Consider the following 24657-nt stretch of genomic DNA (forward strand, 5'->3'; position numbering starts at 1 on the left):
GGGAAACTGAAATTCAAAAAGCCTGTTACTTTCTGCAATGAATTCTCTTTGGCTCAATCATGGAATCTGCTCCATCTCCAGCGTCAGAAGAATTTTTGCAAAACCAAGAACTGACAGAAGTAAAAAGAAAAACACAAAACCTGACAGAAGCTACTTCCACTTTCCTAAATATTCAGGAAGCCTACAATTTTAAAAGGCCTGGGCAGCTCAGACCAGCCTGATCCTTGTTTTAAAAGGCTTAGGTGGTGGAAGAATATGCACAGGCAAAACAGACAATAGCTTCCATTCAAGGTAAATTGTGTGGGTGCGAGAATCCCAGATGCTGTAGGTGGCGCTGTTCAGCTCCATCAAAATCTGGGAGCTTCATCACACAGAGATATATGCATGGAATTTTGAAACAGATGTTGTAATAATATGAGCTATACCAAGAGACTCTATGGTCCCACGATTCTCCTCCATGACTTCCTTATGCAGAGCTCTCTGGGCAGGATCCAGCAACGCCCACTCCTCCTCTTTGAAACAAACAGAGACATCTTCAAAGCACACTGGACCCTGAAAGCAAAAGGGAAAGTTCCTCCTCTTAGACTGCATAAAGATTATCTACTACACATTGCTCTGTTGTTTCCTGCCTGTTAATTGCTCTGTTGATTTCATGGGAATATTTTGCTGCAGATTTTAAGTAGAGATGCTCCTTTTAATGTCTTAATGGAATTGTTTTATTGTGTGTTTCACTGTGATGGGGGGGGCTCCTGATGCCAACTTCAAGGGGCGCATGGGGGTCACAGGGAGGACAAAGCCCCTTTCTGCAGTGGAGGGGGCTCATTAGGTGAATCCTGGCTGCAGTTTTTTATTGTTTCTTGATTCCATAGAATCAAATTTTAGCATTTCACAATAAATTGACAAATAAAATAGCAGCTACTGATAAATACTAGTGACATCCAGAAGGCGAGTTAAGGTGAGCTGGTGGTTCATTATACTCAGCAGATAAACATTCTCTTTATTAAGGGCAGCTACAACTGAAGCACTCTGGTTGCCCCCCCCCCAGCCTCTTTGCCCCCAAGGCTCCTTCCCCCTACCTGATCTGGTTCCACAGCCGCTGCTTCCCCTCCATCACCCAGAAAAGATGGAAGAGGAGGTCTTGCCAGTTCTGCCAGTATAATTCCATCACCTGCAAGAGACAAAGGTAAGTGGGAACCATGAGAGCCTGCTTCTCTTGGAGAAAAAGCCTCACCTGCTGAGTGCATTTCAGTGTTTGTACCCATTTCATAGTTTAGTTGTGCAAAATTACACCTCCCCTCCTCTGGGCTCCTGGACCTAAGTGTCTTCCCCCAAAATGATGAAAAGAACCCATGGAATCACTTCAAAACCCACAGAATGTGACCCAACTGAGAAGAAACTCCTTCCTCCTTACCCAGCGGCCTCTCTCTGGTGTCCAACAAAGTCCTCTCTGCCTCAGAGGAATCAGGACCCACTTCCGCAAACAGATCATTTTCCTGAAAGAGAAACAAGGATTCCAAACAAATAATGAGAACTATTAGAAAAGGAATGGCTGGGACAAAAACTTGAGGGGTAGCCAATGTCATTCCCAAAAAAGGATGGGATTTAGGGATCTTCTCCCTCCTGTTTGGATCCCCTTGGGAGCATCCAGAGGAAAGTCTCTCTCACCTGCTTCCTCTCCTCTGCCTGACTCAGGAGGAAACCTTCGGCCAGGGCCACTGCCTGGGAACTGGTCTCTGCTCCGCATTCCCTCACCCAGCTCTCCATCTCCGCTGGAAGGACAGCCAGGAACTGCTCCAAGATCACCAGGTCCAGCATCTCAGCTTTCGTGTGCCTTTCTGGCTTCAGCCACTGATGGTCAAAGCGGTAGAGTTGGCTGCAAACCTTTCGGGGTCCTTCAGCCTCCTGGTGACAGGACTGCCTCAACTGCTGGCTCTGCGCCTCTGAGCGAAGGGTGTCCTCCTCTCCCAGGATCTTCTGCCCGGAGCTTTCCCAGAATCCCCCACTGCTCCCAGTTTCCATAGCATGGCCTCTTCCTGCTCCAGGGCCAGCTGAGTCTTCCTCATCCATCTTTAGGAAGAAATCCATTTTTTCTTTGACCAAGTTCTGTCTGTCTGATTTAGAGGTGCTGCTAAATACTGCAAAGCAAACACATTGCTTTTAGGAAATTGGTACACGGTCAGAAGAAGAAGGTCTCCTGAGCAAGTGTGGATGAGTCTTGCTAGGAACCAGGAGTGGACTCCACCACACGCCAGACTCTGAGCTTTCTTGAAGAAGGAAAGGAAGAAGAAAGGAGAAGAAGAAATCCTCTCGCCCTCCTGGAAGGAAAGTGACCAGGCCAAAAGTGGAGGCAAATGAAGCGGTTTCTGTGAGATGAATCAGCCTGGTGGCTCCTGCCTCTCAGTGTTTTCAGCCCAGGGATAGAAGCAGAAGAGTGATGGAGAAGTGAATCATTTGTTCCAAGTGTGGAATATTTGATAAATTATTGTATTGTAATATTTTGCTGGAAGCCGCCCAGAGTGGCTGGGGATACGCAGCCAGATGGGTGGGGTATAAATAATATATGGACACTAGTCTCTATTGAGGGTCCTAATCCTGGGCTCCTCAAGAGTTGCTCTCCTTCCCAACCCCACTTCAGGGAACATTTCCTTTCTGCTTCTGTCTCGCTTTCTACCCCTTTGCATCTCCAACGTCCCTTTTTCTTCTTCTGGCCAAGCCCCTGAGGGCCACATGCATGAGGCCAAAGTTCCTGTGGGTAGGAAAGTGCTAAAAAGCAAATAAAGCACAACTCAGTTTCTTTCTGTCACTGCAACTTGTTTTAAATGGTTTTAATGGTGTCCTCTTCCCCGGGGAACTTAAGGGAAAGCATGGGTTATAAATTAATATTATTATTAATAAGAGTTATACAGCTTAACCCCCGCAGAGCCGTGTATGCGTTGCTATTTGGAAACCCCTGAGGAGTGGGATTGCCCAGAGAGAGGGGAAGAGACGGAAAGGGAAGCCCCGTTTTCCGCAGAGAAGGAAGCTGTGCTGGTCCAAAGGATTTCCCTCAGAACTGAGTCAAGGAAGGAGAGGGAGGAAAGAGGAACCGAGGGAAGCATTTCACCTCCTCTCCTAGGAACCTGAAAAGAGAAGCTGTGCATTTACTTCTTTGTTTTAACGCCTGAAAGCTCTTTAGGTTTAGTGTCATGAAGAAGTTCACTCTTTCCTGAAAGGACACAACTCCTGACCCTTCTTTGTTTTAACAACTTGGTTTTGTAAATAAAACCTTTCTTATCCGTTCAATGTCTCCCTGAGTCTCCAAGCATCTAAGGTTTCCCTCACACAAAATCCAAGAGAGAACCTGTGATGGTCGAAAATATATATCTCTAGGAGATATATACAAGATGGGGGACACCTGGCTTGAGAGCAGTACATGTGAAAAGGATCTAGGAGTCTTGGTTGACCACAAACTTGACATGAGCCAACAGTGTGACGCGGCAGCTAAAAAAGCCAATGCAATTCTGGGCTGCATCAATAGGAGTATAGCATCTAGATCAAGGGAAGTAATAGTGCCACTGTATTCTGCTCTGGTCAGACCTCACCTGGAGTACTGTGTCCAGTTCTGGGCACCACAATTCAAGAAGGACACTGACAAACTGGAACGTGTCCAGAGGAGGGCAACCAAAATGGTCAAAGGCCTGGAAACGATGCCTTATGAGGAACGGCTAAGGGAGCTGGGCATGTTTAGCCTGGAGAAGAGGAGGTTAAGGGGTGATATGATAGCCATGTTCAAATATATAAAAGGATGTCACATAGAGGAGGGAGAAAGGTTGTTTTCTGCTGCTCCAGAGAAGCGGACACGGAGCAATGGATCCAAACTACAAGAAAGAAGATTCCACCTAAACATGAGGAAGAACTTCCTGACAGTAAGAGCTGTTTGACAGTGGGATTTGCTGCCAAGGAGTGTGGTGGAGTCTCCTCCTTTGGAGGTCTTTAAGCAGAGGCTTGACAACCATATGTCAGGAGTGCTCTGATGGTGTTTCCTGCTTGGCAGGGGGTTGGACTCGATGGCCCTTGGGGTCTCTTCCAACTCTATGATTCTATGACCAACCAGGATAACTTGGAGCAAAACAGCAGCCTGTAGGCTTGGCCTTTATTGAACTGTTGCAACAGGGTATTCCCCTCACTTGCAGGAGAGAGGAAAGACCCAGAAAGATGGTGTGCAAGACCTTATAAAGACTTGAAATTCCCCTCCTCTAGGTCAAGCCCACCCCCAGAAACATCATGCATACATGACAGAAAGGAGTTGTGGTGGTAACCTGAGTGTCCTGTCACCTGGCTGGTTCTTCCTTTCCCCCTGCCCATGAGTCACTTCCAGGAGACAAAGGGGAGTTGGCAGTTTCCTGCCCCCAGAGGGAAGATCTGATCATTGTCCTTTGTTTCAGTCTGTGCTGAATCCACTCCCATATGCAAGTTATTTGTGATCTTGATGGTCTTCTGTCTGGGACCATCAGGGTTGGCATAGCAACTGGGCAGGGCTCCTGTGGATGTGCTGGGATGGTGAAGGGATTATGGCTGCCCTGTATCAAACCTTCCCCAGTTTGTAGTCTTTCCTTCATGGAGTAAAATAAAAGTGGAACAGTGCAGCTCCGATGTATGGTTGATTTTCTATGAATTTATAACAGAAGCACAGCGTATGTAGTGTGTGTGAAGTTTGTATAAACTGAATGATTGGGGGGGGGGGGTTCCTGCAACAGCAGGAATTATTATTATTATTATTATTATTATTGTTGTTGTTGTTGTTGTTGTTGTTGTTGTTATTATTATTATTATTATTATTATTATTATTAAATTGATTTTTAAAAATGTTGGCAGAGTAATTAAAACAGGTTTCCCTTCAAAGGAGAGCTCCAGCTGAGGAGCTCAGCATCTGAGCAGGAGAGGAGCCCTGCAGGATGAGACCATTGGGCCCCTCTGGACTCCCCCTCCTGCTCCCACAGGGGCCTGAATGGGAAGCCCCCCAGTAGGGCTGGGGCGCAAGAGCCCCCCTCTCTCCCCCCTGCGCTCCTTCCAGCAACTGGGATCCAGCAGCATCTCTGGGGAGACCAGAGCTCAGCCCTCCTGCATGAAGCCTAGCAGAGCCTCTCCTCCTCCTCCCTGCCCTGGTCCCAGCCTGGCCTAAAGTGGCAGGGAGTTCCGCAGGCTTGACTCTGCCCCGCACCAAGAAGCGCTTTCTCTTCTCTGCCCCCTCCCCTCTTCCAACACTCAGGCTTCCCTTTTGATTTCTTCGGTGCATTTTATGTCCTAATATTTCCGTCCCTCTACAACCTCTGCTGATAAATGGGACTGATTCCTCATTTTGAGGGGGGCTTCTTTGCAGGCCCTTTTCTTCCCTCCCCAAACGGCTTTGCAGAGAGGGGGGGCAGGAGCCTCTGCCCCTTGACTTGGGGGTCCCCCCGCTCCCCCCTGCATCCCGGGACCCCCCCTTCTCCCCAATGCAGAGACTCACCGGCTCCCCGGAGGCGCCACGGATGCAGCACGTGCAGAAGAGAGAGACAAAGGCCCCTCCTCCTTTTGAGGCAGGGCGGAGAGGGAGGGGCTTGGGCTCGGGAAATTCTCCCCCCCAACCCCCCCCAACGCCTTTATTTTTTCTCCTCTCTAGGAATCCAGCTCAATCCCCTTTAACCCTTGGCAAGCCAGTTCACCCTCTCTCCCTCTGGTGTCCAGTGCCCGGGAGTTCCACAGGTGAACTCTGCCTTGCGTTTAATTTTACCTGTCCTGAATCTTCCAACATCCCGACTCCTTGGATGTCTTTGAGTTCCACTGTCAGGAGATGCAACTCTCCTTCCACTTTCTCTAGGCCAGGCTTGGCTTTTGAAAATTGGGGGGGGGGGGGCTCAGTAATTAGCTAATTGGGAACCCCTGCTCTAAAGTCTAAAGAGCCCCAAAGGCTGGAACCTTTCTTCATAGCCAAGTCTGCCTTGATCATTTTGGCAGCCCTTTTCTGAACCATTTCCAACTCCCCAAACATCCTTCATGAGGAGAGGCGACTGTACCCCCCATGAGGTTACGCCATAGATTTGGGATGGGGGGGCTGCAGGGCTCTGTCCGGGGCCTGTTTTGCTCCATCTGTGGATAAACGACTTGGATGGAGGAATTGAGGGGATGCTCATCCAGTTTGCAGATGACGCCAAACTGGGAGGGGCAGCTAATGGCACAGAATTACCATTACAGATTGGAGAACTGAGGGCAAGTTAACAAAATTAATCTCAATAGGGACACTTGACATTTTTTTGGGTGGGGGAAATGTGTGTAGAATTGCCTAAAGAATGTGTAAGTACAAATAAAAATGACTGCCAAGTATTCAGTTATCTATATTATTAGGTATGAGCTAGACATATTTTACATTCAATTTGTATTACAATCACACACACACACACACATTGACAAGCCCCTCTAGGTCACTGGAGGCGATTCCACTGCTGTTATGGGTGTGTGTGCCATGCATTGGGTAGAGGTCAAGCTTGGTCCAAAACTGATCTGGTTGGTTTGTGCCCTTCACACTGACAAAGGACCCGAATGCAGCATTCAATGGGAGGTTGTCTGGCAGGCGGCGAGAGACGGCTGGCTGCAGAACCTGAAACTGCTCCTTCATTCAGCAAGCTCAACTGCGGAGCCTCTTACTTCACAGAGCGACAATATCAAAAAGGCTCTGCCTTCTGATCACGTGTGCAGGTGTTGGATCACACAGGAAAGCCTGACTCCCAAAGGTCATCTAGTCCAACTCCCTGCAATGCAGGAATCTCAACGGAAGCATCCATGACAGACAGCCATCCTGCTCTGCTTAAAAACCTCCACGGAAGGAGAGTCCATCACCTTCCCAGGGAGTCTCTTCCTGTCAAGAAAGTTCTTCCTGAGGGTCAGTCGGAATCTCCTTTCTCGTTCGTTCAGATGCTGCCCTCCGGAGAAGCATAAATCTTCCACCTTGACCCCCCCAGGGGTCCGATTCGCCCTGCTGCCTTTGCCTCCGTTGCACCACAAACCAAAGTGAACATGCAGTATAAAGAAATTTTATTGAATGTCTTTTGTATTAAAAAAAAACACAAACCCAAAACCTTCCTCCCCTCAAAACACAAACACATAAAAAATAGAATATGGAGGCTCCTAAGTCCAGAAGGCAGTGATGCGCCAGCGGGGAACGTCTGTTTCAGGGATCACAGCGCCCCTCTTCTCAGCCCCCATTTCGCCCACCACCGTTGACCACGGCGGTTCCAGCGCCCCCTCAGGAACTGGGTTCGGACGGCACCTTCTCCTCATCTGGGGGACAGTCCACAAAGTCCGCCAACATGGCTTCCGTTTCATCCACTTCTGTGCCCTGCAGGGGAAGAGAATTCGGGGGGGGGGTGTCACTTCATTGCAGTTGGCATGACAACTCACCCCACCACCCACCGGAAGTATCCCCCCCAAAAGTGCCAATATATTAGGGTGCTCGGCCGAACAAAGTTTTGAAGACTGGCGGAAAAGACAGCATTTCGGCACTCAATCTAAAAAAAGATGTACACACACACACACACACAGCAAACCCAGAATGCGGGCCTTAGGGAATCACAGAATTGTAGCCTTCCCAAGGGTCATCTAGTCCAACCCCCCGAAATGCAGGAATGACAGCTGAAGCATCGCTGACAGACGGCCGTCCAACCTATCAAAAAACCTTCCGTGGGAGTCACTCTCTGCCGCTGATGGGCTCTTACCCTCAGGAAAGCTTAAACGTTGAGTATCTCCTTTCTTGGAATTTGAAACCATGGGTTCGGATGCTGCCCTCCAGAGCAACAACACTTCAGATATTGGAAGTCGGCTCTCACGTCTCCTCTTTTCCAGGTTAAACATCTCCATCTCCCCCCAGCTGCTCCTCTTAAATAAGGCTTGGTTTCCAGACCCTTCAAAATCTTCTGCGCACCTTCCAGCTTCTCACCAATATCCTTCTGGAAGTGGGGTGCCCAAAACTGGACCCCGGTGGGGTCTGACCATTGTTCCCAGCTACCACTGCAAGACCCCTCGCTGCTCCCTCCAAAGCTGGAGAGACTGCAGAACACCCAACGCCTCCCCCCCCCCACGCAATAAACCATCCCAGCTCCAGACTCAGGAACCTGCCCTAGTCTCGCCCTCCCTCCAGACTCTCCACCACCCCAGAGAGGACTTTTTCTGCCATCCAAAGTGTAGTCAGGAGTATTTGGATTGTTCTTAATGACAATTTGTGCTCTTAAAAAACAAGACGCCGCCAAAATATTCGACGGCACGGCGGCCTGGTTGCATCCTCCTCCTGCTTAAGGCTTCTCTGCGTGGGCTTCTCCAACCAGAATGGTTTTAGCGGTTGCTGATGAAGAGTACAGCAAAGGCGCCTGCCTGATCTCAAGAGGCGGGGAGTTCCAAAGGGCAGGGGCTGCCACAGTTCTTACAAAAGTGGAACGGGTGTCGTGCGGTGCCTGCAGCAGGGCCAGATCTGCCGGCTGAACCGGCCAAGTGGGAGCACGTGGGGCAAAGCGATCTCACAGGTAAACTGCTTTCAGACAACAGCCCACATTACGAAGTGCATGCGAGTTCCTGATCTGTTTTCGGGTTTTTGCTGTGTTAACTGTTCAGAAGCCTAAATGTTGTTGCTGCAAAATTTTCTGATTGACAATTTATCATCATCATCATCATCATCATCCTTTTGCAAACCACTTTGAGGTTTACTTATTTGCTTCATAAAATCTTTATGTAGTTTCACTGAGAAAACCTTTCCGGCTTCGAGGCTTTTCCCTCTACCATCGATCAGCAAAGAGATTTTGTGAAGCAAAACAGACGAATAAATAGAAAACAGCTCTGTGTAGAAGTCAATCAAACAGCTTAATTTGGAAGGAGACGAGCCAACTCTAAACTGATATAATTTCACTCCCTCTTTTGCCCTTTCTTGGAGGGGGGGGGGGGAGAGAAGTCAGACCCGGGACAGAGGACAGAACCAGAGAACTGTGAGTATCTGGAAGGGGATCCCACGGGATCACTGTTCTTATTTTATTATGCATTTTGCATTTATTAGATTGTAATTTTACACCGCAAAAGCCCTGAGATCTATGGGTCTACAAATTTACCAAACAAAACAAAACCCTCCACTTGTAATGCCTTCATACTTGGAATGACCGAGTCACAGAACTGGGGGGGGGGGCACCAAGTCCCACCCCCTGCAGTGCAGGAATCTTTGGCCTGACGTGGGGCCCACGACCCTTCCTGCTCTACCGACTGAGCCGTCCCAGGTTCCTTTCCGCCTGGAACTTCAATGCCACACGCTGAGCTCCACTATCGCCCCAGAGTGGAAGATGCACCGTGCAGAGTTCAGATAACGAGGGAATATTTTTCCCCACACGTGCAGGGGGGAAGCAGCCCTGCCCCCCTCCCTGCCCTGCCCCTCATGCCCACCTCCTCGCCAGGCAGCGGCTCCTGCTTCTCCGCCTCTCCCCGCAGCGCTGCAGCCTCAGGGGCCGCCCCTCCTGGCTCTCTCCGGCCCCCTTCGTGCACCACCACTTCCTCCTCCTCTTCGTCCTCCTGCCCCTGTGGAGTCGTGGTCCGTGGGGCAGCCGCAGGGCCCTCCTGCTCCTCCTGGGGGGGCTGCTTCTCACCCTGCTCCTCCTCCAGCTTCACGGAGGGCAGGGCGGCCGTGCTGGGGAGGGGGGCCTGCCCTTCGGCCGTCCGCAGAGGAGACGCCTGGCCTTCCGCCTTCCCCAGGTCCTGCTCCAGCCGGCCTCCTTCCTCTTCCTCCTCTGCCATTTCCTCTGGGGGGTGGAAGGCTTCCTCGTCCACCTCCATCAGGAGTCCGGCGGCCGCCTCTTCATCTTCGTTGTCTTCCTCTTCCTCCTCCTCCAACTTGGGGGGCTCGTCCTTGATGGGCAAGAGCTCCGGCGGCTCCTCCTCACTCCGGTGGGGCGGCAGTGGGGGCGGCAGTGAGGGCAGCAGCCTCCGCTCCTCCTCCTCCCCTTCTTCCTCCTCCTCCTCCTCTTCTGTCAGGCCTTCCTCCTCGTCCTCTTCCTCCTCTGTCAGGCCTTCCTCCTCGTCAAACTCCTCGTCCTCCTCCTCCTCCAGATCCTCCCCAAACTCCTCGTCCTCCTCATCGTACTCTTCCTCCTGGCCAGCAAAAGAAAAGGGTGGGTGGGAGAGAATCAGGACTGCAGCGTTGGGAGAGGGCCACCCAAAGGCCACCCAGCCTGACCCCGCTGCGCAGGAACCACAGCCTGATAGGCACCCAGCCAAGGGGAGCAACCCAACGCCAGCAAAGGGCAGCCTGCTACCTTGTGAGGTCGTGCAGCCCAACCCCTTGCCACCCAGGGCGAAAAGAAACATGGCTGCCAAGGGGCCCCTTGCGGCCGCTCGCCCCTAATCCCGCAACCCCTGATTGGGGCCCAGAGCAAGCCTCGTCTTCACCTGCCAGGTGTGGGGCTGACATCTGAGGCTTGGGGGTGATGTCACCATTAGAGACCAAAGGTGTCTGTTTCTGATTTTGAAAACATTATTTCAATATGAACGCCATTTAACCTCAAGATGAAATCCATCAGGGAATGACTTCTGTGAGGCTCCTGTGTGCCGACATTTTACAACCCTTGTGCTCTCTAGGCCATAAAGTAAAATTGCTAGCTAACCCCCAAAGTGGCAGAAACAGCCAATGGTGATGTTTTCCTAAGTCTGTTTCAAGCTGGCAATCCATCTTCTTGAAGCTTCCCAGGGAGAGTTTCCCAGGGACGAGGGACGTGAGAGTGGGGCTGGCCAAGGCTTGCTAAGGGCGACAACTGAGACCCAAATGGCCTGAGCACTTGGGGGAAGCAGAGACCCGTATGGAGCCATGCGTGTTATACACCCCATGACCTGTAACCCTTCTCAACGTACGCAGAAAAATGTCTGATGTTTTATAGCTCTCTGCATGCGATCTGTTCCAGCTACTATTTAAGCCATGTTAAGTTGAGCTCTGTCCTACTGCAAGAGTAGATAATAAACTGGGTCCCTAACGGGGTTGCTGGACTTATTTCCTTGGTTCCATGTTTTACGTAAAGGTGTTCCCTTCACCTGGGTAATGTCCTGGTGGTGGTGAAGTTCTTACCCCAGGGGGGAAAGCAGAGATGAATTTGACCCACAGGGTCACAGCACCTCCCGCCCCACAAGCCCTGCCTCTTCGCTGCCTGGCAATCACAATAAAAAATAAGAATTAACATGCTGCCCGTCTGACCGGCCCCTTTCTCCCCAGCGCACCTCTTCCTCGTCCTCTTCAAAGTATTCCTCGTCCTCCGGGTAGTCGTCTTCATCGTCCTCTTCCTCCTCGCTGCTGTTGATGTTGATGACGGTGGGGTCTTCCTCCACCAAAGCGGGGAACGGGGGGTCCATGGCTGCGGGGGAAGGGGAGGCGGGCAGCGCCAGGACAGCGGTGGGGGCAGGGGGCAGAGGGATGCCCAGGGAGAGGGGCGGGGCCGGCGGCTCCGGAGGGGTCTCCTCAGAGGCTGGCGGGGGGGAAGGGGGGGCTGGCGGAGGAGCGGGCGGGGTGGGGACCTGGGCTACGGCGGCTGCCACTACCATGGCGCTCCCCGGGCCCTTGCCCAGCTGCCCCTTGGGCACAATGACCACGGAGTCGTCCGAGTCGCTCTCCAGGGAGATCTCCACGTCCTCCTCCTCCTCCTTGTCATAGTGGACGAAGACTGAGCGGCGCAGCTTGGCACCCAGAGCCGCCTCGGCCGCCCCGGGGGATGTGGGCAGGGAGGGCTCCTCGGGGGCAAGGCGGGGGGGCAGCTGGGCGGGCGACGCCAGGCCTGGGGGGGGCAGCCCCAGGGGGTTGGCTGCCGAGGAGGCGGGGGGAGGGAGGAGGAGGCGGGGGGCCGAGAAGGGTGCCGGGGGTGCCGGGCGGAAGGGCGAGGCCAGGGCGGGGGAGAGCTCTGAGGGGCACGGAGGGGGGGCCTGGGGGCCCCCCGGGGGGGTGGCCAGAGGGAGCTGCAGGGAGGGCACCCGGGGGTGCAGGAGGGCGTTGCAGACAGCCAGGGCCTCTGTGCAGAAGGAAGAGACCTGCGGAGGGAGGAGGAAAATAAATGCCAAATTGTTTTTCATTATTTTCATTCTTACATTTTTCTTATTACTGTTATAATTTTTAATTTGGAAACTGCCTTTCATCCATTGATCTCAGGGCCGTCCACAACATAAAAACACAAGACAAAAGTACAAAACACAGATTACATTATGTCCTTATTTATACATGATATAGTTATTTATATTATGTAAGATAAGAGCAGGCTGAAAACTTAAGGGGTGGGGGAGAAACAATAATTAAAAAATGATTAAACATCCACAGAATTAAAACTATACACCCACCCATTAAAACCATGCAAATAATTACAGCACAATTAGAGGTGCAGTCTCCTTTATGATGCACAAATATGGGGAAATGGAGGGAGAGGACAAATGGGAAATCTATCTCCCATCTGCATAAAAGGATGAGCTTTGGGTTGAGCCTAGATCAGAACCAGGACACAGAGAGGAGAAAATGGGGTGTGTGAGAGAGATTCAGGTCAGAGAACAACCAGGAAATTCCGGGAGCTGGGGCTAAAGGAGAACTATTTCAAAACTGCCTACGAATGGTATTTGAGCACTGTGTAGACTGAACTCAATATGCCAGTCAAGAGCAGACAAATGCTGGAGACCCAGATTAAATAAAGCAGAGGACACACACGTCTTTCGGAATTGTTCCCAAAGAGAAATATTCCAGACATCGGTGCAGGCTGATATAGCTGACACACCGGGATATCTTACACCCTCAGGACCTGTGATGTTTCCACCTTGCTATCCAAAATATGTTTGATGTATTACGGTATTTTAGTATTGTTTGGGAAGCTGCCCAGAGTGGCTGGGGAAGCCCAGCCAGATGGGCGGGGTATAAATAATAAATTATTATTATTATTATTCCAGAAAATGAACGAGAAATAATGCTCAACCTCATTGCTGCAGCTAACATATAAATGGTTCCAAATGGGAGAAAAGGCCATTTCCTACCCTAGCTGAATTTTCTAATAATTATATTATTACAGGTGAAACTCGAAAAATCAGAATACCGTGGAAAAGTTCCTTGATTTCAGTAATTCAACTTGAAAGGTGAAACTAATATATGAGATAGACTTGTGACATGCAAAGCGAGATATGTCAAGCCTTGGTTTGTTATCATTGTGATGATCATGGCGTACAGCTGATGAAAACCCCAAATTAACAATCGCAGAAAACTAGAATATTCAAGGACTTCAGCAAAACAAGGATTGCAAATCGAGGAAGGTTGGACCTCTGAGAAGTAGAAGCACATCTTGCTTTGCATGTCGTGGGTCAATCTCATATACAGTGGTACCTCGCAAGACGAATGCCTCGCAAGACGGAAAACTCGCTAGACGAAAGGGTTTTTGGTTTTTTGAGTTGCTTCGCAAGACGATTTTCCATATGGGCTTGCTTCACAAGATGGAAACATCTTGCAAGTTTGTTTCCTTTTTCTTAACACCGTTAATACAGTTGCGACTTGACTTCGAGGAGCAACTCATAGCACGCGGTGTGGTAGCCTTTTTTGAGGTTTTTAAAGACTTTGGTGTTTTCCAAAACTTTCCCGACACCGTGCTTCGCAAGACGAAAAAAATCGCAAGACGACAAAACTCGCGGAACGAATTAATTCCGTCTTGCGAGGCACCACTGTATTAGTTACTTTCACCTTTTAAGTTGAATTACTGAAATAAATGAACTTTTCTAATATACTCTAATTTTCTGAGTTTCACCTGTATTACGTATATGCTGCCCATTTGACTGCGCAGCCCCAGCCACTCCTGGGCGGCTTTCAACAAAATATTAACACATTAAAAACTCAAAACCATATTATTTATGAATAAAGTAAAGCAATTCTTTTAGGAAACATTGAACAGGGCCCAGCCGGGGGATTGACTTCCCGCCTCCAGGACTGGCAAAGGAGGAGAGGAGGATGGGCGGCGAAGGAGGAACCTCCAGGCTGAGAGGCAGTCTACCTGCTGTGCAGAGCCTAGGCCCTCCGGGGGGGGAGGGGTCTCTTCCCTTCCTGCCCTGCTCCCCGGCTTCCCTTTGGGCCAAACCCCACGTGGGAGTTGGGGGAAAGAGAGAGAGAGACTCACCTGGAGGTTGGGGTCGGCGCGTCCCTGGCTGAACAAGCGGAGGGCGCAGTGGAAAGGGGGCGGCCAGGAGGGCGGGGGGGCCAGGACCAGCGCCAGCAGGAGGCGGTGCAGCTCCCTGCGGCAGGGGGCGCTGGCGTAGGGGGAGCCCGGGGGGGTCTCGGCCTGGCCCAGGCGGATGAGCAGAGGGACCACCAGCTCCTGCAGTCTCTGTGGGGAGGAGGAAGATCAAGAGAAGTTGCTTTTGGGGGAGGGACACGCAAGACGGTTTGGGGGATCCTCCTGACCCTCGTGGCGGAATGGGGGTTCCCTAGCCCCCACCATGAGGAGAAGGAGGCAGGCGGTCAACTGACAGACTCCCTGCCCTGCTTGGACTATTGTTCTATCCTGTATCTTGTGTTTTATGTTGGAAGCTGCCCTCTCGCCTCTCCAACAAAGGGAGGGATATAAATTTAACAAATAAAAAAGCGGCTTCAGGTTGTTGTGACCCCCCCCCACAACAAAGCGGCTGGTCAGCTTATTTATTTCATTTCATAAAATTTACACCCCCCCAACTGTAAACAAGTCAACCTCGAAGCAGCTTCACAACGAGAATAAAATAGCCATTGATTTAAGGAACTATTTGCAACAACAAACAGATTCGAACGTGGTAATAATGATCCCAGATCTCCTTTGAAGTTCTCCTTCTCCTTCCCGTCATCTTCCATCAAACTTCTCTGTCTCATTTTCCCGCACTGGAAGCTCCTTGGGGCAGAGACGCCACCGGCCAACCACCACAGCGCTGCAAGGGGAAGGCTCTCTCCGGAAACCAAGAGCTGGGCTCGGCCGCCAGGACTGGCACTCCACCCCACCCCCTTGCCTGGCAGCCCAGACCCCCAGGGCTGCCCCACAGCCCCCTCCCCCTCGGAGGAAGCCCACCCCGCCCCTTACCTTGTGGACCTGCTCCTTCATCAGGCTTCCGGTCAGGAGGACGGCACGGCTCAGGCCTGGGGGGGGGGGGGGAGAAGAGTTGAGTCTGGGGGGTGTTGAGTTTGGGGTGAGTGGGACTGGAGGAAGCAGAGCCCCAGGCCTGGCCCCCTCTCCACCCCGCTGCTCAGCTACAGGTTTCCTTACCTCGCAAGGCGGCCAGGCAGGTGCTGCTGTTGGCCTGGGAGTCCTGCTTGGGGTGCAGGGACCCCAAAGGGCCCAGGTCAGACAACTTGGGCTTTTTTGGGGCGCTGGGCTTCAGGTCCGAGGCCGGTCGGCTGTCCCGCATCTGGACGGGGGCAGAGAGAGAAGGGGGTGGGGAAGTTTGGGGTGGTTTATTATGCTTTAATAGTTGCTGGAGGCCGCGGAGAGAGGCTGGGTGGGGTACGAATGACAAAACAGTAATTGTTGTTATTCTTTTAAAAAGAGGGCGAGAGGCTTTAAACCGGAGGTCAGGAGGGAGGGGTGGGGGGGGGAGAATTCATCAGAGCAGCTTCAATACTTCATTCGCATCAAATTTCAATTCAAGATTTCCCCCTAATACAACCAGATTGCAGCTACCTAAGATGCAAAACTAGGAAAAGAAGCAGAAGAAAATAAGAGATAAAGGGAGAGGAAAAGAGGAAAGAAAGAAAGAAAGAAAGAAAGAAAGAAAGAAAGAAAGAAAGAAAGAAATATTAGCAAAAATTACAAAAGAGGGAATATTTTCCCTCTGCACTAGATGAAAATATAATTATTTAAAAACACCAGTCAAGTCAGTACAACAAACTATCAGCTACACTCTCTGTTCAACAATATTTCCTGCAGTGTCTCGTGGCCCTTCATTTTCTTTTCCCTTTCCAATACTTCTTTCTTCATGGGGGGGGGGCTCACCTTGAGGGTGTCGGCCGGGGGGCTGATGTCGCTGATCAGGTGACCCAGCAGGGCCTCGCTCTGGGTCCTGGGTCCCTGCAGAATCCCACAGGCTGCCCCAGCCGTCTGGACCCACAGATCCAGGACTTCGTAGAGCCGAGTCCGCACCGCACTGAGGAGGAAGGAAGAGGAGCTGGAGCAGGCCCCACACCTCACCCGGGGCTGGTTTCATGGCAATGCAGAATTAGAAGGGGCCCCCAAAGGTCATCCAGCCTAACCCCCTGGAACGTGGGAATCGCAGCTAGAGAACCCCAGACAGGAGGGCACTCGACCTCTGCTTGAAAACCTCCAAGAAAGGAGGAGAGGCCCAGGGAGAGAGATGCAGGCCTGACCCAGGCAACCCTGCAGGGGCGTCGCTAATGCTGGACTAAGCAGGGGAGGCAGCAGCTGGTGATGCTGGGGGGAGGCAGCTTTCTGGAGAGACAGGGTGGCGTTGCCGTGAGGAATGTCGGGGCCCAGATCCCCCAACTTGGCTGTGAAGCGCACTGGGAGACCTCAAGGGCTGTTGTGGGGAGAACCACGAACACGCTGCCTGGCTCCCTCCTTCTCTAGGTCCCCCCCGGGGGTGGTGGTACACATTGGCCCAGAGCAGCAAGGCCCCCCCTCCTCGGCTCCCCACGCACCTGTAGGGGCGCTCCTGCCCGGGGGGGAAGAGGTCTCGGCCGCTGCTCCAGGTGGTCAGGACTTGGGGGAAGAGGCGGCAGAAGGTGGCCCCAAAGCGCACCAGGCGGGGGCCGCACCTGCAAAGGGAAAGCGAGAGGAGGGGGGCGTCAGAGAAGGGACGGTCGGGGGAGTGTGGAGGCCGGTGGGGGTGCCCAACGCCCTCTGCCCTCCCCGGGACTTACGCCAAGATGAGCGCCGAAAGGAGGTCCAGGGCCTCCAGGTGGACGGAGGGCAAGAGGAGCATCCGCAGGGGGCCGTCGCCAAACCAGCTCTGGAAGGGAGGGGAGGGGGGTCAGGGGCGGAAGGGAGCCCTGCAAGCAGAGCAAAGCCCCCAATTCCCACCCCCCATTCTAAAGCGGCCAAGGTCACTGGATGAATCTGTCTACCAGGGTGCATTACTATTTCTAGCATTATTGTACGCAGTGATAATAATAGCAACAGCCACAGGCATAGCAGTAAACAACAATCCTACTAAGCTTCATTATTCTTTAAGGCATGCTGGCCAAACCTGGCCCTCCAGCTGCTTTTGGCCTACAACTCCCATCATCCCTAGCTAACAGGACCAGTGGTCAGGGATGGTGGGAACTGTTGTCCCCAAACAGCTGGAGGGCCAAGTTTGGCCATCAGTGCCTTAAGGGATAAGCTTTCAAGTGAGATATATATATACATACATACATACATACATACACACACACACACACACACACACACACACACACACATATGCACACACACACACAAATATATATATATATAAACCCCATTGCAAAAAATAAAGCCGTTACAAAAGAAACAATTCTCTTAGTAATAATTTTGACGATGTAACTTGTATATATGTAGGTTTTACGTTCACATATGCATTATGACATTAACGTATTACAGCAACATATAATTATAATTCTGCTATACTTTGTTATCCTTAAATGTAAGCTTGTAAGTCATTTACATTTTTTTTGGCATAAATAAATAAAGTGTGAATCCATGCACAAAACGGCAATTTAAGTATCACACCCGTTTGCTACTGCGCTGACCACTGGAGGTCAAATTAGAGGAATTAAAACTACATAGGGGGTTCCCTTTGCCCTGGAATTCCACTTTCCAATAACAAACAAGCCCCACTTTCATTCCGTCTTTACGATGCCCTCTCCTCCAGCACCTCTTTGGTCCGGGTTGCAAGGAAGGAAGTCCCTACTAAGCACTTCCTGAGGGAAGGAGCAGTTTGAGAGGGGAGGGGGGCTCCCCTTCCTTGGCGGCTTGCCAGAAGAGGCGGGAGGCCCACTGTCTTGGATGCTTTAGCTGAGGTCCTGCACTGCGGGGGCTGGGGTAGATGAGCCCTGGGGGGCCCTCCCAGCTGCAAAACTCTTCTGAACACAATTCCAAGTGTTGGTGCTGACCTTGAAAGCCCTAAACGGCCTCAGCCCAGTAGACCTGAAGGAGCGTCTCCACCCCGGACACTGCGGTCCCCCTCCTGAGGGCCTTCTGGCGGTTCCCTCCCTGTGAGAAGCGAGGTTACAGGGAACCAGGCAGAGGGCCTTCTCGGTGGTGGCGCCTGCCTTGTGGAACGCCCTCCCATCAGATGTCAAAGAGATAAACAACTATCTAACATTTAGAAGACATCCGAAGGCAGCCCTGTTTAGGGAAGCTTTTAATCTTTAATAGGTTATTGTATTTTAATATTCCATTTGAGGCCGCCCAGAGTGGCTGGGGAGGCCCAGCCAGATGGGCGGGGTATAAATAATAAATTATCATGATGATTCTGGGGCCAAAAGAAGCACAGGAGCAGCCGAGAGGGGCTTTGCTGAGAAAGGCACTGCCAGCCTCTTGCAGGGACTGACTCTGGTCATCTTTGGCACGACGGCGCCCTGAGTGAGGCCAACACTGGGCGCCCCCAGATGAGGTCTTCTCCACAGTGAATCTTCTCCGCTGTGTGCCCCCCCGGCTCGGGGACCTGCCCCACCTTGACCCCATGGCTACTCACGATGTTCTTCGTGGAGATGTTGAGGGCGCGGCAAACGAGGTCCAGGATGTCTTGAACTGGGATGGAGACGGGAGCCACAAAGTCGTTACTGGAATGGCAAACGAAGCGCTGGGTTTAAGGGGGGGGGGGGTCGCAAGCACAGTGGCAAGGCTGGAAAGGCGGGGGGGGGGGGGGAGGAGGAGTGGCTCCCGACCTGAGCATCTGGCAGAGGCATTTGGCCAGTCCGGAGAAGCGGTGCTTCAGGTGGAGGATGAAGTTCACCTCTCCGTCTTCGGGGGTCGGGAGCAGGATCTCCACGCCAGGCCCTTCATAGTGCAGGGGATCTGGAGGAGAAGCAGGGGGAACGGGGGGGGGGGGAGAGAACCCATCAGGTCCAGTTGCAGAGCTGGAAGAGGAACCCCCAAAGGTCATCTATCCCAACCTGCAGAACAAAGGACAGCTCTAAAGTGGCCTGCAAGGTGGTCCAATGTGCAGCACTTGGCAGCATTCAAGAAGAAACATATTAAAGCACTTAAACATTTGTTTTTTGTGCATATTTACTTATTAAATCTGTATTCCGACCTATAGCCAAACACATCTGTGTATTAGTTCAGTTTAATAATTAAATACATTATATCTTCGAACTCTATTTAATGATATATATTTAATTAAGTATATGAATCGCATATGTTAAATATTCCATTCACAGTACAGAAATTTAATTCAGCGTGTGGCTCGCGGGTTCTGTGATCTGAGAGGACGGACTGCCTTGGTCTAAGATGCTCATTTAAAGTGCGGATAAGGAACAAAAATTAAGAACATGTTGCACAAAAAATCTTTGATCTCAAGTAAGAGCTTGAGGGCTGGGCAATATCTGGTTTTCAACATCGCAGTACATCCCCAGCTAAACATTGCAATATACTGATGCATCACGATCTCTGACACTTAGATGGCTTCACGGTTTCTCCTTCGTTGTGGTTTTTGAATAACACACACCATGATTTGTGATATATTACCAGGTCAAAAATTACGAAACCTATATTTCGATATGGGCTTCAAACCAGTTTTGGATGATATATGGCTATATTGCTCGGCCCTATTAGACTGAGGTAAGAGGGTGCTTCTTGTAATTAAAAGATGCCCCCGCCCCACAAAATACGGTAGGAGAGCCACTGCAAGCTCTTTTAAAATACTGGACCACAAGGACAGTATTTTAATTTTTTAATTTTATTAATACAAGCTCATAGACAATACAGTAAAAGTCATAAGTGCAGCAGATAAAAAAAGCAAATAGAAATAAATTAAATAAAATGGAGACACAAAGGGGAGAAAGACCCAGAAATCAACTGAGAATACAATACTGCACTCAACTATCAAAAATGAAAAGGAAAGGAAAAAAGAGAGGGGGGGAGTCAATTCAGTTCTCAATAAAATCTGCCCACATATTTATCTGTGGAGCTGCGAGTTTAGTGGGCTGTTCATGGGAGGAAAACTTATACCACGCTGAGTGGAAACTTAAGGACTCTTGTTTATATAGAATCACAGAATGGAGGGCTTGGAAGGGACGCCAGGGGTCATCTAGTCCAGCCCCCGCAACGCAGGAAGGCAGGGCAACGGCCCAGACTTTTGCTGGCTCTTCCTCTGGGGAAGGAGCTCCTTTGGGCTTCCCAGGGGAGGCCACTCCTTCCGGCTGCAGCCAGGCGGCCAGGAAAAGGGAATTTGAGGGCTGAAGCGCAATGATCACGCAAGAGGACGGCGGTCTGGGATTTCGCCCGTCTCCTCCGCTGTCAACATCCATCACTGGTCCTGTTTCCGTCACGTGGGCTCCGCACAACACGTCCAATCGGCTCGTCAACAAAGCACTTATCTTAATTGCTCCCCCAAGGGCAGGAGACGCCCCAGCCTCAAATTAGCCGGCGGGGCGCATGACATGAGCAGGTCTGCTGGGAATATGGCCGCTGCAAAACAAGGGCCTCCTGGCTGGGGCTGGGGCTTGGTTTGTGCCCCCCCCCCATGTGGGGCTTCCCTCGCACTTGATCCAGAAGCTGCTGTCGGTGCAGGGTGCTGCAGCACGATGGCTGGCGGGAGGGAGGTCTGATCGGCAGAGAACAACTGCACTGCCTGCCAATTTGCAACTGAACCGAGTTCAAGGTGTTGCTCTTGGTACAGGAAAGCCTTAGAAATCTGGGACCAGTTTACCTGCAATTTTTTTTGTTTTATTAATAACTAAATAAATTCAGGGAAGTTTTAAATGTGTGACATTTTAATGTATTTTTAATCTTTGTTGGAAGCCACCCAGAGTGGCCGGGGAAGCCCAGCCAGATGGGGGGGTACATAGAATCATAGAGTTGGAAGAGACCCCAAGGGCCATTGAGTCCAACCCCCTGCCAAGCAGGAAACACCATCAGAGCACTCCTATAATCATAATTATTAATTTTTATGCGCCAGACGAAAACATTCCTCTTAAGCCAGGCCTTTGGCAGATTAATATTCTACAGCTATTTAAATGAGTCTGTGGGAAGGGGGGGGTTACTGTTTGCTGTTTTGTTTTACTTATTGACTTGTTTTTATCCTGCATTTTATTCTATGAACTGCCCTGAGAGCTTACGATGAAGAGTGGTACATAAACGTAATAAAATAATAATATTTATATCCCACCTTCCTCCCTTATTTTACAGATAAAAATAAGAACCGCTAAAAACTAGCGACAACAATTAACTATGACAACAATTAACAATTAACTAGTTGTTTGCGGCTCCTGCTCAGGCTGCACAGAAAAAGCACTTTGGTTCCTGAAATCTGTTCCGATTGTGCAGATAAAGTAGAATGGAGAGAATTCTACAGGCTGGGTGTGTGTCATAGTGTGTGAAAACAGCCCGGCTCCAAGGATCCCCCAAGGGTGGAGACGTCAGCCGACAGCCAGGTGCAAAATGCGCTGGCAAATTCCAAGCCCCGCTAACACCCCCCCCCAAAGTAAGAGCAATATCAACGTTCAAAGCATGAGGAGACGCACCTGTCTCTGCGCCCTCGTAGAGCGTCCCCAGCAGGCTGTGGAGCGTGGCCAGGAGGCAGTGGGCCTGCTGCCCCCAGCACTCGGTGTACTTGAGCCCCTGCGTGAAGCCGGCACCCAGGGAGGGCAGGAGGGCGTAGCAGTCGCAGGCCAGCTGGGGGAGGAGGAGGAGGAGGCAGAGCATCAGTGGACCAGACCAAAAAGAGTCCTGGGTTCAAATCCCCACCTCACAGAGTTCTTCTGGGGATTCAATGAGGTCTAGGGCCTGGGAGACCCGGGTTCAACACCCCCCCACACACACCTGGTTGGCCAGGTGTGGGGAGGATGGGGTGCTGGGCCCCTCTGGCCTGATCCAACTGCTCTGGGGCTCTTTCTAGGTCCCACAAACACCCCCCTGCCCCCAGGGGAATTTCCCAGTTTAAAACACAAGGCAGGGGTCCCTGCGCAGCGGAAGGGAAGGCAAGAGAGGTTGGTTTTTACCTGTTGCAGGTGGGGCGTCTCTGCATCCACGCGGGCCAGGAAATAGGCCGCCAGTTTGCCCTGGGGGGGGGGGAGGAAAAAAAGGATGGGGGGAGAGGTCAGTGGGGATTCTGCAACCCAGTGCTGCTCCTCTGCCCCCCAAAACAGAAGACTTACCCGCAAAGAGCCACATGCCCTGGGGTAAAACATCATGCAGGCCTTGCTTCCTTCCAGGGTGGAAATCTGGCACTAGGAAGAGTCCCGGGGGAAGGCAAAGGGGGGGGGGCAGAAAAGAGAAAAGGGTCAGATAAAAGTTTCCTCTCTTGTAACACCAGAGCCAGTGGGAGACAGCCAGAGAAGCCAGATGCAGGGAGATCCAGGAGGGATGAAGGGCTTCTTCGTTGAACTGCGGAACTCCCTGCCACAAGAGGCAGAGATAGCCCCCCCCAATAGAAGAGAACTGGTCAAATTTATGGAGAAGAACAGGGCTGCTGGTGGCTGTGCTCTGCCTCCACGGCCAACAAATGCTTCTAAACACCAGATACTGGAACAGACAGGAAGGGGAGCTGCTCTCGCACTCAAATCCTGAGTCCGGGTTTCCCATAATGGGCGCTTGGCTGGCCGCTGTGGCCTATGCTTGACCCAGCAGCCGGGCTCTTCTGTCCTCATGGAGCCTCCAGTTGCAGAGGCAGTCTACTTCGACCCCTCGGTGCAAAGAGGCCAGGCTCTGACCTTCTTACGTAAGGGGGGGGGGTCACATTGTGGGGGTTGCATCTATTTAATTAGCTCATTGATTGTTAACTTCCATTTTAACTGTTTTAATATTTATGTAAAAATTATGCTGAATTTCTGGTTATACCAAGCTGGCTGTTTTGCCATACTAAAAAATATTCATTCATTCAATTTGTGGGTTTTGTTTTATCCCTTCAGACATGTAGATGGGGGGGGGATGCAGCCCCCCCAGCTCCCCAACTAGGGCGGGTTGGGGGTCTCACCTCGGGTTTGAGAGCCAGCAAGGAAGTGAGCAGCCCTGGGATGTGGTTGGTGCCGATGTCTCGTGCCAGCTCAGGGATCTGGCAGGAATACTCCAGCAGGTCACGGAGGATGAGGACGGCCAGCTCCATCGTGGGGGGCGGATCCTGAGACTTGGGGGGGGGGAGGAGAAGAAATGAGGTTAGTTGTGGGGCAGCCTTCCTCATCTAACACCTCCCACCCAAAAGGAGCATTAAAGCACTCAAAACATCTGGCCCACCCAGCCTTCCTGGGCACAGAAAGGGGAGCTTCTACTGGTGGGTGAAGCTGTGGAGCTCTTGGGGGGGGGGGAGGCAAAGTGGGTGGGGGGCACTGGCGCCCCCCCTCACCTGAATGAGGTGCTGCAGGCTGCGCAGCCATCCCAGGCAGTTCTGGCTGAAGGCTTCGGTGGAGCTCTCTGTCACCAGCAGGGAGAGGAGGCAGAGGCCCTCAAACCTTTGCAGGGGGAAGAAGAAGCAGGGCAGAATCAGAGCCCTGGAGGGCTGGAAGGGGCCCCCAAGGGTCATCCAAACCAACCCCCGGCCAGACGATGATGTGTCAAGAGAAAAAGTCCCGGCAGCCTGCGGGTGGTGGGGTTGGACTAGATGCCCCCTTGGGTCCCCATTCTGAGACACCTGTGGGTCCTCCTGAGGGCGCTGGCCTCCAAGCCCCCCACCCACAGGCAGTGCGGCCCATGGGTGACAGCGATACGCCGGTTTTGGAGTGGTGCTGCAAGAGCCCTGCCGCCCCGTTTCCCATTCATTGTGAAAGGCGGGTGCTGGGAAATTGGTAGAGTGAGAAGAGACCCCCAGGGTCATCTATCCCAACCCCTTGCCAGGCAGGAATGGCAGCTCCAGAATCCAGGACCGCCCGAAAACCTCCGAGGAGGGGATGCTGGGAGTTGTAGTCCAGAGGCCTGGGGGGCATTGTGGGGGGGGGGGAGGAGAGAGGCAGCTACTCACCGGGTTTTGATGGAGCCCAGGCGGGCGTTGCTGAGGGACACCAGCCCCCCCAGGGTGGGCGACGCCTGGAGGGAGACAAGGGGACCCGCTGAGAGAGCAGCGCTGGGCCGGGGAGGGGCGCCCTGGGGACCCCCACCCTCAGAAGGGGCGGCTCCCCCCCCCCAGCCACCCCTCTGGGTCCCTGGGAGCCAAGTCCGAGGCAGTATTCCCCCCCAGGGGAAGAGGCCCTTCTGGGTCTCTCTCTCTCTCTCTCTCACCTGGGCGCCCCCGCCCCCGCCGGCCTCCCGGGCGCAGCGCAGGAGCCCGGCCAGGCCCGGCGGCGTCTCCGGGGGGGTCCCCGCCTGCGCGCCCCCCCGCAGCAGCCCGGCCAGGGTCTCCAGCACCAGCCGCCCCGAGGGCGCCGCCCCCCCGGGACCCCCCGACGAGGAGCAGCCCGACCCCGCCGACAAGGCCGCCAACGCCGCCGCCGCCGCCGCCATCGCGCTCCCCCCTCCGGGCCCAGGGCGCAGGCGCGGGCAGGAGCGCGAGGCATGCCGGGAAGCGAGCGCCGGGGGGCCTGGAAAC

At 52.4% G+C, this 24657-nt stretch overlaps 3 protein-coding genes across 13 annotated transcripts in view; 1 reads left to right on the forward strand and 2 right to left on the reverse strand.

The window, feature by feature from the left end:
* The window catches only part of LOC308572642 (uncharacterized protein), a 200854-nt gene that overhangs the window by 22171 nt on the left and 154026 nt on the right, over nucleotides 1–24657 (forward strand). The gene's annotated exons all lie outside the window — the stretch shown is intronic.
* LOC308572645 (uncharacterized protein) overlaps nucleotides 1–24657 on the reverse strand; it is a 223035-nt gene that overhangs the window by 8683 nt on the left and 189695 nt on the right. For 10 of the 11 annotated variants that reach the window (XM_081168871.1, XM_081168873.1, XM_081168872.1 and 7 more), the window contains one exon: nucleotides 426–552. In XM_081168871.1, coding sequence (XP_081024997.1) covers nucleotides 426–552 — 127 coding nt within the window. Of the gene's footprint in view, nucleotides 1–425; nucleotides 553–1076; nucleotides 1369–24657 lie in introns of those variants that run through there. The other variant, XM_081168875.1, reaches the window with a different exon arrangement.
* On the reverse strand, nucleotides 7034–24472 carry PELP1 (proline, glutamate and leucine rich protein 1). Its single transcript, XM_081168866.1, has 18 exons — nucleotides 24351–24472; nucleotides 24094–24158; nucleotides 23482–23587; nucleotides 23116–23265; nucleotides 22298–22369; nucleotides 22142–22201; nucleotides 21665–21815; nucleotides 18866–18995; nucleotides 18673–18760; nucleotides 16877–16965; nucleotides 16655–16771; nucleotides 15993–16143; nucleotides 15267–15408; nucleotides 15084–15139; nucleotides 14157–14363; nucleotides 11251–12051; nucleotides 9433–10134; nucleotides 7034–7354 (listed from the first exon to the last, which is right to left on the reverse strand). The coding sequence occupies exons 4-18, from the start codon at nucleotides 23242–23244 to the stop codon at nucleotides 7262–7264; spliced, it is 2988 nt and encodes a 995-aa protein (XP_081024992.1). The 5' UTR covers nucleotides 23245–23265; nucleotides 23482–23587; nucleotides 24094–24158; nucleotides 24351–24472; the 3' UTR covers nucleotides 7034–7261.

The sequence above is a fragment of the Podarcis bocagei genome, assembly GCF_964188305.1.
Source record: "Podarcis bocagei genome assembly, chromosome: 13".
In the NCBI taxonomy this organism is placed as follows: domain Eukaryota; kingdom Metazoa; phylum Chordata; class Lepidosauria; order Squamata; family Lacertidae; genus Podarcis; species Podarcis bocagei.